The sequence below is a fragment of the Dama dama genome, chromosome 10, assembly GCF_033118175.1.
Source record: "Dama dama isolate Ldn47 chromosome 10, ASM3311817v1, whole genome shotgun sequence".
NCBI lineage: Eukaryota > Metazoa > Chordata > Mammalia > Artiodactyla > Cervidae > Dama > Dama dama.
In genome coordinates, this window is record NC_083690.1 from 26,539,294 (window position 1) to 26,556,331 (window position 17,038).

The 17,038-nt window shown below is 44.3% G+C and overlaps 1 protein-coding gene across 3 annotated transcripts in view; it reads right to left on the reverse strand.

Moving 5' to 3' along the window:
* Positions 1-16,551, reverse strand: part of XPO6 (exportin 6) — a 109,203-nt gene extending 92,652 nt beyond the window's left edge. For 2 of the 3 annotated variants that reach the window (XM_061153076.1, XM_061153075.1), the window contains exon 1: positions 16,011-16,550. In XM_061153076.1, coding sequence (XP_061009059.1) covers positions 16,011-16,013 — 3 coding nt within the window. In that variant the 5' untranslated portion in view covers positions 16,014-16,550. Of the gene's footprint in view, positions 1-16,010 lie in introns of all 3 variants that reach the window. The other variant, XM_061153077.1, reaches the window with a different exon arrangement.
* Between the last annotated feature and the right edge of the window lie 487 nt (positions 16,552-17,038).

Below are 17,038 nucleotides of genomic sequence, written 5' to 3' on the forward strand. Positions count from 1 at the left end.
CCCAGGTGGCTAGTGGTAAAGAATCTGCCTGCCAATAATGCAGGAGACACAAGAGACACAGATTCAGTCCCTGGGTCTGGAAGATCCCCTGGAGAAGGAAATGGCAAACCACTCCAGTATTCTTGCCTATAAAATTCCATGAACAGAGGAGCCTGGCGGGCTACAGTCTAAGGGGTCGCAAAAAGCGACTGAGCACACACACACACACACACACACACACACACACATATAACTTCTAGTCACCGTTTTCCATGTTTACATTCGATAGCTGCAGGCCAGCTGATTTGCAATTATTTTGGAACTCTGTTGCAAGTGAGCCCCCAAATTCACCAACAGTGCTTCCTCCCACTCCTGACTTTGCATTTCAGTAAAGAATTACAAATTAAACACATCCTGGTGAACAGACTAACATCACAAGTTAACTGTCTTTTCAACTTTCTCTAATCAGCAATGTTTGCCATGGCCCAGCGTTCACCCAGTGTTACGAATTGCTTTCCTTTCTTTCCACAACTAGAGTGTGGTGGATCCAAGACACCAAATTTTAACACTGTACTCTAATTTGTCCATAACTCCTCTATACTAAGAACTTTTAACTTCCTCAGATCGTTTCATTTGCACCATCAGTTCTACCAGTTGAATTTCTTTGGGGGATTACCTTTCATAAAGTAATGAAGATTTTCATAACTCTCAAGTCATAACCCTGAGGAGTAAAGAACCCCCAGGCTGTACTAAGCTAGGCGATCAGACAGGCCCACTTGTATGTCAGCCAAGAGACTTGTTCCAGACATCTGAAGGCACTGCAAGTCACACTTCTCTAAAATAACAAATGATTTATCAAAGCCTTTGAAAGTTACTGACAAATAACCAAAAATACAAGTATCACATATCAAGAGTCTACTGAGTATGCCAATAAAAGCAGTCTACTTAAAGTTCTCTTTCAATCTGTTCACTCCTAAGGTGTAAAGGGGGATGGTTTATATTTCTGAGGTCTTTTCATCCTAAGGAGTCTCCTACACAGATACACCATGATACGATTTTTCAGCACTCCTCAGATATGTATGTCTATCCACAGAGCTCTGGAGACATGGATCAGTGAACCCCAACAGAAAAATGTGCTGGTGGACACAGTGCTCCTCAAAGGGAACATACGTGCCGGGGACTCTCCTGGCAGCCCAGGGGTTAAGACTCCTAGCGTCCAGTACAGGAGACACAGGCTGCATCCCTGCTTGGGAAGCTAAGAAGCCACATGCCTTGTGGCTAAAAAAACAAAACAGAAAACAGAAGCAATGTCGTAACAAGTTCAATAAAGACTTAAAAAAAAATACATACATACATATATATATATATATATATATGTATATATATATATATATATATATATATATATATGCCTGGATCTTTGTAAAGATCAGGGAGGGAGGAAAAGGTAAGAAAAAAGGAGAGGGAGAGAGGAAGAAAAAAATATATATTGACTTCTAAATAATATTATTGACTTCTAAAAAATAAAGATTTAACATACAGTTTAAGATTTGCAAGAAATTTCAGGTTTGCAGAGAGCTACTTTGACCTAAAGCCCCAAGACAGGGCCTTCTCTTAAGCAAGTGTAGGCTCTCTGCCATTAGAGGAATTTCAGTAGAAAATCAGAGAAACCCTAAGCGTGACTGATAAACCCTCCTATGAAGTTCCTTCTTATTTCCTTTAACATTCTAAATTAATACACCAAACTAATAGGTAGGACCAGCAACAAACAATTGCCAGAAAAATCATTCACCAGGGTGAGTTCTGCAACTTTCTGGCAATGGAACCACTTTCCTGCAATTAAACCTGTTCTTACATTATAACAAATAAACCTGAAACCAAGTGAGGAGGAATACACAACTTAACTACACAGATCATCAGACAAAAGGTAAATGTAATATGGTTCCAAAAATTACCAAAACTACCAGATTATACAGTCCTATCCCAAGACAATCATTTTATTCAAGTCTACAATATCAATATACAGGAAATTATAGTGTTCTTAATCTAACTAAAATTAGTGTCATGAGATTAATCAACCAAATATGCAGGCTATTTCAAACCTAATTTTACCAACATTCTGAAACTAGTCAGCCAAATTACATTTTTCAAAACACTGTTGGCTGACCCAACAGAAAAATGTATAGAGGTCAGGAATTGTCAGCTGACATAGGGGAAAAAATCACATGGAAATAAAACATCCAAAGATGTTCCCTTCGCTCATAACCAAACATAACATGTAATTCCTGAAGTGCCATTTTCATCTTTCACATTAAAAAGTTTTATTGGTGTCAGCCACAATCCCACTAGTGATAATATAAACTGATACAATTGTTTTGTAGAAAAAGCACTAAATACCAGAATTTTTAAATGTACTGTTTGCCCCACAATTCCAGTTCTAGAAACTTATCCGATAATCTCACAAAATGGATAAAGATACATTTAACGTGTTTCCTGTAGTTCTGATGCAAAACACACTAGAAATCTAAAATATCCAACATTAGGAAACTAGGTATAAACATGAAAGTAAGCATACCATGTTCCCAGTGATCCACACTAGAGATAACCTAATTGAGTTACTGAACTTTAGTAATACAGATTTCTTCCAGCGACCATGCAAGAAAGGCAAGTTCTCTCCCACTGAGGTAAAGGGAGAGGGACATTAAATGAATCAGGATAACAGGCTTTCCCACACAACCATCTTCAATGGCAAATGCCAAAGCCTCTGACTGTGTGGATCACTATAAACTGTGGAAAATTCTGAAAGAGATGGGAATACCAGACCACCTGACCTGCCTCTAGAGAAATCTGTATGCGGGTCAGGAAGCAACAGTTAGAACTGGACATGGAACAACAGACTGGTTCCAAATAGGAAAAGGAGTACGTCAAGGCTATATACTGTTCCCTGCTTATTTAACTTATATGCAGAGTACATCATGAGAAATGCTGGGCTGGATGAAGCACAAGCTAGAATCAAGATTGCCAGGAGAAATATCAATAACCTCAGATATACATATGACACCACCCTTGTGGCAGAAAGTGAAGAACTAAAGAGCCTCTTGATGAAAGTTTAAGAGAAGAGTGAAAAAGTTGGCTTAAAGCCCAACATTCAGAAAACTAAGATCATGGCATCCAGCCCCATCACTTCATGGCAAATAGATGGGGAAACAGTGGCTGACTTTATTCTTTTAGGCTCCAAAATCACTGCAGATAGTGACTGCAGCCACGAAATAAAAAGACGCTTACTCCTTGGAAGGAAAGTTCTGACCAACCTAGACAGCATATTAAAAAGCAGAGACATTACTTTGCCAACAAAGGTCCATCTAGTCAAGGCTATGGTTTTTTCCAGTAGTCATGTATCACGTGAGAGTTGGACTATAAAGAAAGCTGAGCACCAAAGAATTGATGCTTTTGAACTGTGGTGTTGGAGAAGACTCTTGAGAGGCCCTTGGACTGCAAGGAGATCCAACCAGTCCATCCTAAAGGGAATCAGTCCTGAATATTCATTGGAAGGACTGATGTTGAAGCTGAAACTCCAATACTTTGGCCAGCCGATGTGAAGAGCTGACTCATTTGAAAAGACCCTGATGCTGGGAAAGATTGAGGGCAGGAGGAGAAGCGGATGACAGAGGATGAGATGCTTGAATGGCATCACCAACTCAATGGACATGAGTCTGAGTAAGCTCCTGGAGTTGGTGATGGACAGGGAGGCCTGGCGTGCTGCAGTCCATGGGGTCGCAGAGTCAGACATGACTGAGCAGCTGAACTGGACTGAACTGAACCTTCAATGGAAGGAAACAATGGAGAAATATCCAAAGAATTCTTAAAAAAAAAATGTATGACCCATGAATATTATACCCAGCCAAGCTGTCATTTATGGATAACAGACACTTTCAAAGTGAGTAATTCAGGGAACAGAGCAACCATAAACTCTTCTGGAAAAAAAGTGTATATATATATATATATGTGTGTGTGTGTGTGTATATATATATGTATGTGTGTATACACACACATTATATATCAGCTCATCAATGTTAAATAGATTAAAAGGTTCAAGAAAACACCCAATCCCAGATGGTGGAACAATGTCTGCAAGATCTAAGGGAAAGAGTGCATTCCAAGAATTTTATACCCAGCCAAGATGTCCTTCATATATAAAGGCAGAGAGACATCTTTAAATCACCAAATAAGGCACTATTTCTTAACAGTGGCAATAAAATCTAGCTTACAGGGAAATGAATCAAAAATTTCAGACATGGAAAGATCATAGTTAAAAGAACTAGTCGGGGGACATTTGGATTCTTTAAAACATAAAACTAAGACTAAACACTGATGGTGTTATGGTTATAGAACAGGCTATAAATGCTCTAAAGACACTGACAAAGTAAAATAACAAGAGTAAAGAAGGAAAAGTGGAACAACTACACGTCTTCTTATTTTTCCTATTATGAAGTTCACTGATGCTGCCTAGAACTGAAACATGGAATATATTTATGAAAAATGCCATCTTTGTAATATTTTCCATTACATAGAAATGTTTTCCACTTCCATAACCTTTTTTCCTTAACCTACTGAAATTTATCAAGAGCTAATAATTATTGAAGCAAAGATATGTTTGAAATTAACAAATCATTTTTCAGTTTCATTTGTTTCTTTTTCTATTAAACAGAAATGAAATGGAGAGACCTTAAGAGCACTGTGCTCAGTGAAAAAAAAAAAAAAAATCAATACCAAAAGGTTACAGCCTGCAGATTACATTCACAACACCCTCAAAATGACAAAACTACAGAGATGGAGAACAGATAGTATACTGGTTGCCAAGAGACAAGGAGGAATGCTACAAAGGGTATTAGGGGGGGAAAAAATATTAGGAATGAGTCAGACCTTCAGTGGTGATGGAACAGCTCTGTACCTTGACCGTGGTGGTTAGTTACATGAATCAATACATGGAATAAATTGCACAGAACCACGCACATACACGTAGATATAGGTTAAAAAATGGTGAAAAGGGAAATAAGTCTATAGTCTAGTCAATAATTGACATGTACTAATGTCAATTTCCTAGTTTTAATATTGCACACAGCTATGTAAAATGTCACCATTGGGGGAATCTGGGTGAAGGGTACAATCGAAAGCCTTGTACTCATTTTGCAACTTCCTGTGAGTATATACATATTGCAAAAAATGTAATTTTTTAAATGCAAATGATAGTAAAATAATTTTTATTTTAAAACAAGCAGGACCCCCAAAATCAGCATGATCATTTTTTTAATAAAAGTACTTATTTTAGGCATCTATCCTCCTTATCTTATAGACAAATAGAAACAAAGATATATGGACTATTAACCATAGTTCAGGGTAGGAGGATTTAGAGGATGTCTTTTTTTGCCATGTTCTTTATACCTTTTGATACTGCTTGATTTTGAATGAGCATACATAATTTTTATAAAAATCACCCAGTAGTTACTCTTAAAAAAAGGAAAAAAAAAAGACCTATCCCAAGTCTGATTATTAACCAATTTAAAAACCAATGAGGGCTTCCCAGGTGGTGGGGCTACTGGTAAAAAAGCCACCTGCCAATGCAGGAGACATAAACACAGGCTTGATCCCTGGATCAGGAAGATCCCCTGGAGGAGGGCATGGCAACCCACACCAGTATTCTTGCCTGCATGTCCTCACAGGGCAGAGAGAAAGAAGAACCAATGATTCCCCTCTACACCTCAACTGCATTTAACTCATAAAATACCTTTGCCTTTCCAGGGAGTCTGAGACCAAAGATCTTTTTCATTATAACCTTCATATAAAAGAGTAGCAGACTGCTCTGATCTAAATGAACCACTGCATATGCTAAGCCTAATTGGCTTAAGTGAACTGAAACACATAAAGAAGTCAAAGAACTTTCCTTCACCTTGTTCTGTAACGTGCTCCAGTTACCACGTTGCCCTCAGGAGTCACATTTCCTCTATTCTATCACATTAGAGCATAAGCAGAAATATCTTTTCTCTCATTTGTTATCAGCAAACTTTTCCCATACTGCCCTTTCTATTATAAGAAATAAATTATGCAAGTTTTAAGGTTATTATCATTGTATGTACTGTTTTTCCTGGGACAACATACCCACTTGGGCTACATTTCAAGTAAATATGCCTGTGTAAACATGCAGAGGCTTAAGAAGAAACCTAGTGCTACAGAAAGAACATAGGCTGTGCATCTAGAATTTTGGGTCTACAGCCCATCTCTGTCAACTTGCCATGTAACTGTGGACAAGCTGAGTACTCACATTACCCTCCCTGAGCCTCAGGGTCCTCATCTTCCTCAACTGTAAAATGGGAACAAACAATCATACTTACCTTGCAGGACACCTGTAAGAGACAAAATGAGGTACTGTCTGAGTACACGAGGGCCCTAACAAAGCCAGCACGAAGTGTAATTACGAAACACGCACAGACCTTTTTCTCCCTTCAGCCCCCAGCTTCCTTCCCTTCCCATCAGCCTTCCTCACCTCCCTCATTTCTCTCTGCCTTGTGGGTTTCCTCAGTCACTATCCACAGCCCTCACCTCACCTCACCCCACCGCCACTCCCACCTGTCCCCCAGCAGTTCTCCCAGGAGCAATCAGTTTTGGGGGACTCACAGGAAGTGTACCATCTGCACAGCATTTGTTCTGACAACTCCTCTTGCTCACCTGCTCCTCACCTCTACCTGCCCGAAAAATTACCTGAGCTTGCTGGCTACATGGTTTTTGGAAAAATTATACTCTATTTCAATCTTACTACGCTCTTTGAATGGTGCTACTATCAACTACTAACCTCAAGGGCCTACACTGACCTTCTGGGATTTGTTGTTTTTACACCTTTTTTTTAAATTTTGTTTTGGGCGGGGAGTGGCTCCACCACACAGCTTGTGGGATCTCAGCTCCCCAGCCAGGGGTTGAACCCAAGCAGAGTCCTAATCACTGGACTGCCAGGGACAGCCCATCACACCTAACTTCTTCAATTACCTAAATATCTGCTGAATGCTTACTGGGCACTGGAAATGTAAAGAGTGAGACTCATTCTGCTATGGGATCATAAAGAGAAGGAATCAATCCTCCCCACCCCCAGGCTTGGAGGGGGAGGAAGGGAGAGAAAGTCAGGGGAAAGGATGAAGGAAGTTCCCATTTTGCTCTTCAAACTTCTGAATTATTTGACACTTAAATGGCAACCCACTCCAGTATTCTTGCCTGGAGAATCCCGTGGACAGAGGAGCCTGGTGGGCTACAGTCCATGGGGTCGCAAACAGTGGGACACGACTGAGCTACTTCACTTTCTTTCACTTCACTTTCACAAGAATATAGTCTTGTAATTCTTATACAATAAAAACAAATAAATCAAAATAATAGAAATAAAAAAAACTATAATCAAAGATGATAAATGTTAAACTAGTGGCTGGAAAGCCTCAAGGAGGTCATGTTCATGTTAGGTAAGGTCTCAAAAAGAAGAAAAGGATGTTCAGGCAGAGGGAACAGCACTGAACAAAGGCAGAGACATATGAAAGTGTACTTGGTGTTCTGGGAATGACAACTGGCTTGCAGAGGCTATACAACAAGACATAATTTGAGAAGTCTTTAAAAGATATTCCTAACAAACCACTGTAAGCGTTTAATATATCATCTCCATCCTTACTGAGAGGATTAAAAGTAAGAGAAATTGTGAAAAATCCAGGGTCCGTGTGCTTTCCACTACTCTGTCATGATAAAAACTTGGTCTTTGACAACACTGGGGACCCTCCGTTCAGAACACTTTGGGGTCAAGTGACATGACCACATCTGAGGTCCATGAGGTAGCTCTGGCAGGAACATGGAAAGATGGACTGGTGGAGGAAGAATCTGGAAGCTATGAAGACACCAACTACAAAAGCAAGAGATGACAGTAGCCTCACCAAGGCAGAGGGAACAGAGGGTAAGGCTGAAGTCAGACATAAGTTAGCTACAGCATCAACAGGTCCATAAGTCGGGGACTGAAGGCAAAGAGGAAGTTAAAGATGACTCAGCTTTATCACTGGAGTGTCCGGTGAACAAGATCACTAAGAGAATTAGGGTATAGGGGAGGAGGCACTAACCTAAATGGAAGACAATGGGTTTGGTTAAGACACATTTAATTTGATGTCTACAGGACAATCCGGTGGATATCCAAAGCAAGAGAGGGTGACTGAGTTCTCACTGGTTCACAGGTCATAGCTGAAGTCATAAGAAAGAAGATCAAGGGAGACTGAAACAAGAGTTATATCATGGAAGCCAAGGGAACCAAGAAAAAGTGTTTTGGGGCAGGGGGTGGGGGAGGGCAGGCAGGAGGCCAGAAGGGACCAGTGGTTGCCAACAGCCAAAAGAAGGCATAAGAACTGAAAAGAGGCTATTTATGTATTCACTGTACTACATCAATTGAGAATCCATGGATTTAGGTATACTCAGGGGCTCCGGGAACCAACCCCCATGGATACCAAGGGATGACTGTATACAGTGGTCACTGGTGGTCTTGAAAAGTAGTGAAGACAAATCAGTCTGCAGTGGGTTGCAGAACAAACCACTGGTGGAGAGAAAAAGGGAGGAGGAAAAAGAAGCAATAAGTAACAGCTACACATTCAAGAATTCCATCCCTCTTCACCCAAGCCTGTGCAGTTACATCTCCCTTGTCACTGCACAGGACACTTACATTGACAACCCAACCACCTACAATCGTCACAATCCTTGTCCTGTCCAAAGACAATTACCTTCATCTCGACACAGCAATGACTCTCTATCTACAGACAGAGCCAAATCCCTTATTTTACCAGCACATGGCCTATCTCCTGTCATCTTCCTATCAGTTCACCTATCATCGCTTTCATCCGTACCAAATCCAATCACCAATTAATTAAAAATTTCCCACCATTCCCAATCGCCAGTTTAGAGGCTTCCAAAAACAGCTTGAGCTCCTCCCCCTTTTTTTTTTGAGCTCCTCCCTTTTCTTCGTCCCTTGCATCTGGAGTCCGTCCATTGTAAGTGATGACTCTCTTGGTCAAGTCTTCCTCTCCATTCCTAACTCCAAATCTAAATCCAAGCCTTTGTCATATCCACATAGGTGTTCTATCTGGTTTCCTACACCAATCTAACCTACACACAGCAGATGAATCAATGTTCCTTCAAGGAAAAACTTAACCAAAAAAACAAAGCCAAACTCCTTTACCCAGCTTTTAACTGCTTTTGTAAGCTTTCTAACTGCTTCTTCACAAAAATCTCCACCACTGCCAAACTAGTCTATTATAGAGCTATCTTAACACTACACGTTCAGTTACACTCTTCTCTTCTGAAGTGCCCCCTCTCTGCAAGTTCTATTCACTCTCCTCTAAAAACCCTGAACACACAAGACTGCCACAGCATTCCTAATTACAACATAACTGTCTAGGATTTCCCTCATAGCTCAGTTAGTAAAGAATCTGCCTGCAATGCAGGAGACCCAGGTTTGATTCCTGGGTCAGGAAGAGCCCCTGGAGAAGGAAATGGCAACCCACTTCGGCATTCTTGCCTGGAGAATTCCACGGACAGAAGAGCCTGGCAGGCTACAGTCCATAGGGTAGCAGAGTCGGACACGACTTTGCGAATAAACCACCACCACCACTACAGCAGGAATTGTTCTATACTCCTAGGATACATCAGTGAACAGAGCAAAGCTATAGGAAGTTAGTATTTTGGCAGAGAGGTAACAAAAAATAGACTTCATAAATAACATTAAGTTTGTAAAATGTTTAAAAGTGTACATGCTACAAAAAGAAGTGAAGGAATGGGAGTTCTGAGATGGGATCACAGTTCTCAATAAGGACTGGCCTCACTGGGAAGATCACTCTTGAGCAGGCTTGAGGAAGTTCACATGCTCCTGTAATATCCAGGGGAAAGTACAGCCCAAGGAGAGACAACAGATGGGCAGGCACACATCTGGAGAATCTCAGCGACAGGAAGGAGGCCAGGGTAGTTGAATGGAATGAGCCAAGCGGGGAAGAGCAGGAGACGGGTTCAGAGAATAATCACGGCCAGAATATGGAGAGCACAGTAGACCACGGAGGTGCACGTGGGCCACCGTGGCCTTCACTCTAAGTGAGCTGAGGCGCCAAGGAAACAGAACAAAGATATCAGGTGCCTTAGATTTTTCAAAGGATCACTGAGGCTACTGCGTTGAAACAGTCTATAAAGGCACAAGGTCAGAAGCTAAGAGAACAGTTAGGAGACAACTGCAGCAATGCAGGCAAGAGATGCTGAAGGCCTAAACTAGAGAGACAGCGGTAGAGGGAACATGAAGTGAAAATCCTGGCTACATTTCAAAGGTAGAAAACAATCAGCCTTCCTGATATGGACCAGATGTGGGACAGAAGCGAAAGAAAGGTCAAGGATGACTCCAAGTTTTTGGCACAACCAATTAAATGGATGGAGCTGCCCCCAACTGAGACAGAGAAGGCCTGTGGGTGGAAAGGAATTAAGGCAAAGATTGGGAGTGGAGTTTTAGACAGGTTACATTTGCTACGCCTGACAAACAAGCTTGCATGTTAAGTAGGCAGCTGTGTATGTGAGAAATGCAGCTGAGGAGACAGGTCCAGCCTGGGAGCTCACTGGGCCTGAGGCTTAGAGCACTCCACCTGTTCAAAGATAGCTGGATGAGGAAGAAATATCCAGTAAGATGGGGGAGAACCAAAAGCATATTTTAGCGTCCTGGAGGCCAGGTGAAGAAAGACTTAAAACAGAGAAGGGAGTATTCAACGTGTCCAATGCTACTGGCAGACGAGTAAGATAAGGACTAACCTCTATGTTCTACAACTGTGGGGCATGACCTTGACATGTGAGCTTAAGAGAGAATGGAAGGAAGGTGAGAAATTAAAGATCACTCTTTCCTGGAGTTCTGCTGCAGAGGAACAAGGAAATGGAGCAGCAGCTGGCCAGGAAGGTAGCAGTAAAGGTATTCACGATGAGGAAAAAATAGCATGTTTGTGTACCGTGTCCACACGTGCACACAGAGCCCCTACTAAGCCCATGCACCACAACTACTGAGCTCTACAAAGTCCTGAGCCCTCAACAAATGTTAATTCCTTCCTTCACTTCCACCCTTATTTTCTATTATCTTTATTGATCTATATCTAATCTTTGTAACTGTCTGCAAATTTTCAATTAGAAGGCCTTTTTTTCCCTTGTCCAACTCTTCTGAATCCTTCACGATTCAAATATTTCTCCTGGGAACTCTTCCTTGGCCCCTCTGCTCCGCTAACCTCCCTCAGGTGTGCTACCTCTGTACCAATGAATTCTTCTACTACATGTCAGTCAATCAGTCATGTCCAACTCTTTGCAACCCCATGGACTGTAGGCAAGAATACTGGAGTGGGTTGCCACTCCCTTCTCCAGGGCATCTTACCAACCCAGGGATCGAACCCGGGTCTCCTGCATTACAGGCAGATTTTCTACCATCTGAGCCACCAGGGAAGCCCTATTCTTCTACTATGCTAAACCTTATCACACAGCCTCTCGTAATTACCAGAATATATGTCCCATTTCCTCACCAAACTGACTCCCAGAGGTCAGGGGCAATATAACCCTTGCTGGGGTAAAAGTGTAGCAGTTGAGAACACTGACTCTTGGGCCAGGCTGCCAGGCTCTGAATGCCAGTTCTATCACCTGGTTGTAGTGTGACCTTGAGAAGCTGCCTAACCATTCTGGGCCTTGAATGTTCTCATCTATAAAATGGGAAATAAAAATAGTCTCTGCCTCCTGGCATTGTTTGAAAGGCTCAGATAGTAAAGTATCTGCCTGCAATGCAGGAGACCTGGGTTTGATCCCTGGGTCCGGAAGATCACTGACGAAGAAAATGGCTACTCTAGTATTCTGGGCTTCCCTGGTGGCTCAGACGGGAAAAGAATCCACCTGCAATGCAGGAGACCTGGGTTCAATCCCCGGGTTGGGAAGATCCCCTGGAGAAGGGAATGGCTACCCACTCGAGTATTCTGGCCTGGAGAATTCCATGGACCTCCAGAAGCCTGGCAGGCTGCAATTTATGGGGTCACAGAGTTGGACATGACTGAGCAGCTTTCACTTTCTTTCATAGAGACTCTTTCATGATGATAATGTATCCACAGATCCTAGGATTTTAAGCTTGATGCAGGAAGTCAATAAACAGATGAATAAACTGAGGCATTACAAAGCTCTGGCCTGTTGTACAGAATAACTTCTTGACACCACGTTAGTAGTGTTTTGGGGGTCTGTTTAGCAGGTCATTTTATCATTTGAACCATACCATCTCCTCATTTTTTCAAAAGCTGTTCAAGTCATTTCCGGATAGTTAACCGGACTCCCAGAAAACCTCTGTGCCATGACTGCCACTGAGAACGTGAGTACCACTGAACCTTGCCCTGTGGTCTCCCTCTACCACCACAGCTTCTTCACACCTCCAGTCCTGCAGTGCACAATGCAATACAGTTGCTGAACTAATGGAAGGCACATCAAGTGAGGAGCCAAATTTAAGGTTTGATTTTCCCTCCACTACAGGGACTGTTCACGGAAGAGGACATTAAAAAATGAGAAGGCTTAGTAACCAAAGCAATCTTCCAGGCAACTAAAAAAAAAAAACAAAACCCACTAGTTTAAGCAAGGGTTCAATTTTGCACAAAATTTCCATAACAAGCGAATTTGACATTAAGTAAGAACTTTTCAGAGAAGTGGTGGGAACCTCTGAGATGTTACATCACTTGAGAACTCATGGGAATTCAACCCAAAAATAATGATTTCATCAAAGGTAGTTACAGTCTCACTGTTCTAGGTATTCCGTGCTGAACCTACAAATCTTTCACTAGTCCTAAATTTGCAGGGCAAAACTCGTCTTCCTAGAGGGAGACTTTAAAGGAAATTCCCATGGTCCCTTGCCCACATCACTATCTCAGAACCAAATAAAACATAACTGGATGACATTCCCAACCATCTTCCATGTGAGGCAGCATCTGTACCTCAAGGAGCAGAAGCTTTAGAGAAGGGCAGCCTGAGCCCAAATGCCAGCTCCCCCTCTTGTTAAACAGGTATCCTACACCAGATGTCTTCACCTCCTCCTCTGGTAGTAATGGCAGGCAACATGGTAACCAACCTAGCAGGGCTGGTGTGCTTAACTGATACTGAATGACTGAGAGGAAACAAATAAATGAAACACAGCTAGCTTAGTGTAGATACTTAATCAATGGTAGTTCTATCCTATTACACCATTTTCATCTTATTAGGGAACTTAAATTTTAAAAAGAAGATATTACAAAGGCCCCAACTTATTTGCCAACTCTTTCAAGGCTCTTTAAAGCAAAAATGTTAAGTCAGTACGAAATGGAAAGAGTTTCTGCAACAAACAGAGAACTGTGATCCCTCCCCTCCAGGGAGACACAAACCCAGCAAGAGCTTCCTTGCAGTCGGGGGCAAGGCCTGCCCCAGCCACACCCCCGAACCTGGGACACCTAAGGAGATGGACCCCGGGTGTCAGTGCTGCGAAGAGGACATGATCTGACAGGCCTACTGGCCTTACATCCGCTGTGGTCACCCACTGTGTGCCAAAATAAGTGAGGGGAAGGTTACAAAAAACTTGACTCAAAACTTATCTCAGAAAAAAATTGTAAATGGTGATCATGAAGTCAACTACTTTACAATTAATTGCTCAAAGGTGGTTATTTTCATAACACTCTCCTGACTGCCAATTAAAATGAAACCTGAATACAAGGGTGCTTGGCCAGCTAAGTCGATAAACAGTAAAATTCTGCCCAAATGTTCTAAAGCAATGTTGTCAGCTACCTGAGAGAAGGTACCTGTCTGTCTTGTTTATCTGACATTCACTAGAGCCTCACACACAGTGGCAACTTAAATTCATTAAAAGATGCATACACCCGTGTTCATATCAGCATTTTTCACGATAACAGCTAAAAGGTGGAAGACACCCAAGTGTCCATCAATAGATGAACGGATAAACAAAATGTGGGCAACACACACAATGGAATATTATTCAGTCTTTAAAAGGAAGGAAATCCTGACAGATGCTACAACACAGATGAACCTTGCAGACATTATGCTAACTGAAATAAGCCTGTCACAAAAAAAAAAACAAAAACTGTATGATTCCATTTATATGAGGGCTTACACAGTAGTTAAATTCAGAGAGACAAGTAGAAGAGTGGTCACTAGGGGACAGAGAAGAAGGGAATGGGAGTTTTTGTTTAATGGGTATGGTTTCAGTTTTACAAGATGAAAATAATTCTGGGGATGGACACAATGTGAATGTACTTAATGTGACTGGGCTGTACCCTTAAGGATGATTAAAATGGGGCTTCCCTGGTGGCTCAGTGGTAAAGAATCCACCTGCCAGTGCAGGAGACACTGGTTCCATACCTGGTCCGGGAAGACCCCACATGCTACGGAACAACTAAACTCGTGCATATAAGATAAAGAAAAGAAAAAAAAATGCTTAAAATGGGAAATTTCATGTTACCTATATTTTACCACCATTTTTTTAATTCACTGAAAGAATCAATGAAAGACCACTGAATACTACTTTCATCATTCACTCAATGTTACACCTCATACCTTTGTTCATTAGAGAATTCCTGTCTCCACATTCTGCAGCTGAGGACACTGGGATTCATAAAACTTAACTGACCTGCCACTATCCATCCTACCTACACATGGTATATTAGGCAATACTATACAGTGCTGCCTGGCATTAATGGTGCATTTTATCTGACTGGTTATAAGCCCCATGAAGGGCTACAGCTTAGGTCTCCTTTCTCTGCCCCAGACCTAACACATCACCCACAGGACACTCCAATGTTCAGAAAACCACACTGGCCTGAAGATCTATTACCACAGCCGACGTCATGGCCTCCTTTTCTCTACTAAACCCCCAGAGTGACAGATAAAATGGGCACCCTGTAACTGGAGGTGCTCAAACACAGACTTGACAATCAACCACCTTCAGTGGGCCTACTGTGTACCAAGAGCCAGGGAAGATAAAAGTTTTGACAACTTCACCTTTGAGGGAACTGAGTCCACTGCAATGGACGACTACGGCTCAGAAATACTCCAACAAGACAAATGCTTAAAAACAGATGTGCACAAATCTCAGGGAGTACTGAGAGTGCCTTTGGGCCTGGAAAATGTGGAATGTTATCCTCAGAAGAGGTGGCTTCTGAACCAGATCTGGAAAGATGAAGAGATCTCCAGGCACTCCAGGGCAAAGGTCAGAGCATGTAGTAGAAAGACAGGCAGGGTGAGTGTCAACAGAGTTCCTGACTTTGCTACGATCTAGGTAAGAGACCTTTGCAAACCACAAACCCTCTCAGCTGCCCTGTATATAAGCATATACCAAGATGGCAACCGACTCCAGTATTCTTGCCTGGACAATCTCATGGATAGAGGAACTTGACGGGCTGCAGTCCATGAAGTCGCAAAAAGTCGGACACGACTGAGCCGGCTAAAACAAGATCCACTCCAGCTCTGTCAAGCGTGTTCCATTAGGAGCTCTGAAATCAAACTAGGTTCAAACCTTGCCACTGTCACTTAAGAGTGACCCTGAGCTGGATATTTTAGTTGCTCTGTGCCTCAATCTCCCTCCTTCAGAACACAGGGCTGGTGTACTAATAACACATGTCAATCACTTAGCACAGAATTGTTAGCTACTGTCGTGATGACCTACAACGTACCAGAGGCAAACAACAGATGCAAGGATTGTGTCTGCTCCGCGTCCAGGTCCCTCCCAGTCCTGAACCATCCCTGGGGCGGGAGGCGGGGTGGAGGGGAGGGTTTGGGAGGGGGGGATGGGAGCTCAGAGCCGGGCTGCAAACCCTGCACGCATGTGTCACTGCCGGACTCGGCACGCGCCTCTCCCCGCCCCAGGGAGAAGCGATGGCTCAGCAGTCCCGGGCCCGCTCCCACCGCTCAGACCTGGCACCCGGGAAGCAAGGGGCTCGGACCCCACTTACCATGCTGGCCGGGGGAGGGGGCGGCTCAGGTGAGCTGGCTCTCGGGCTTCGGACACGTCCGGCTCGCACAGTTCAGGTCATGGTCCCGGCAGGCTCGGGAAGTCCCCCGCCCATGCAAAGACAACCGCTTCCCCACCCCCGAGCCTCTCGGGGACCCTCTAAAAAGAGCGTGGCCCCCCGGCCCGCCTCATCGGGGACCCCCGGAACAATTCATCCAGACCCACCCGCCCCTCCCCAAAGAATCTGAAAAAAGCAGGAAATGGGGCTCGGAGGGCTGACGAGGAGGGCAGCCGCTCGGGGCCCCCCGCCCGGGCCCGACCCCCGAGGGGAGGCTCCGGGCCCAGGCAGGGGCTCCCCGGCCCCCGCGTTCAGAAGCGGCGGCGGGCCCGGCCCGGAGGCTGAAGGGGCGGAGGCTGAAGGGGCCTGGACGGCGCAGTCCGAGCGGCCGACTCAGGGGAAAGGCCCGGGAGCCCACGTTATCCTTGCCGCCTCAGCCCACACAGCCGCTGCCGCCGCCCCCCGGAGCATCCCTGCGCGCGCCCGCCCCGGAGCAGCCCGCTCGCGCCGCGCGGCCGCCCCCGACCAACAGCCCCAACGCGCCGGAAGTGGCGAGCGCTCGGCGCGGCCCCACGGCGCGGCCGCCGGGCTGCGGCGCTGGAACCGGACCAATCCGGAATCGAGCGGGCGGGGGCTGGGGGGCGCGGGGCGGGGCCGTACCTGACGGCTCCCTCAGGCCCCGCCCCCTCCCGGCCCCGCCCCACGCCCGCCGCCCTCCGCTGGTCCACGCGGGCAAGCGGCCATGTTGGTAAAGGGAGCTGGCCTGCCATCTTGGTAAAGGGGCGGTTTCTCTTTCATTTCCTGAGCTCATTCATTCCACCCATCTTCATGGAGCACCATCTATTTGCCCAGCACCCGGCTAGAAGGCGGTGGCACGCAGCCCCTGCCCTTGTGGAATTTACAGCCATTCAGCCCACAGACATTTTAGCCGCTGTGGACCAGACTCAGCTGTGGATGCCGGGACTAATACA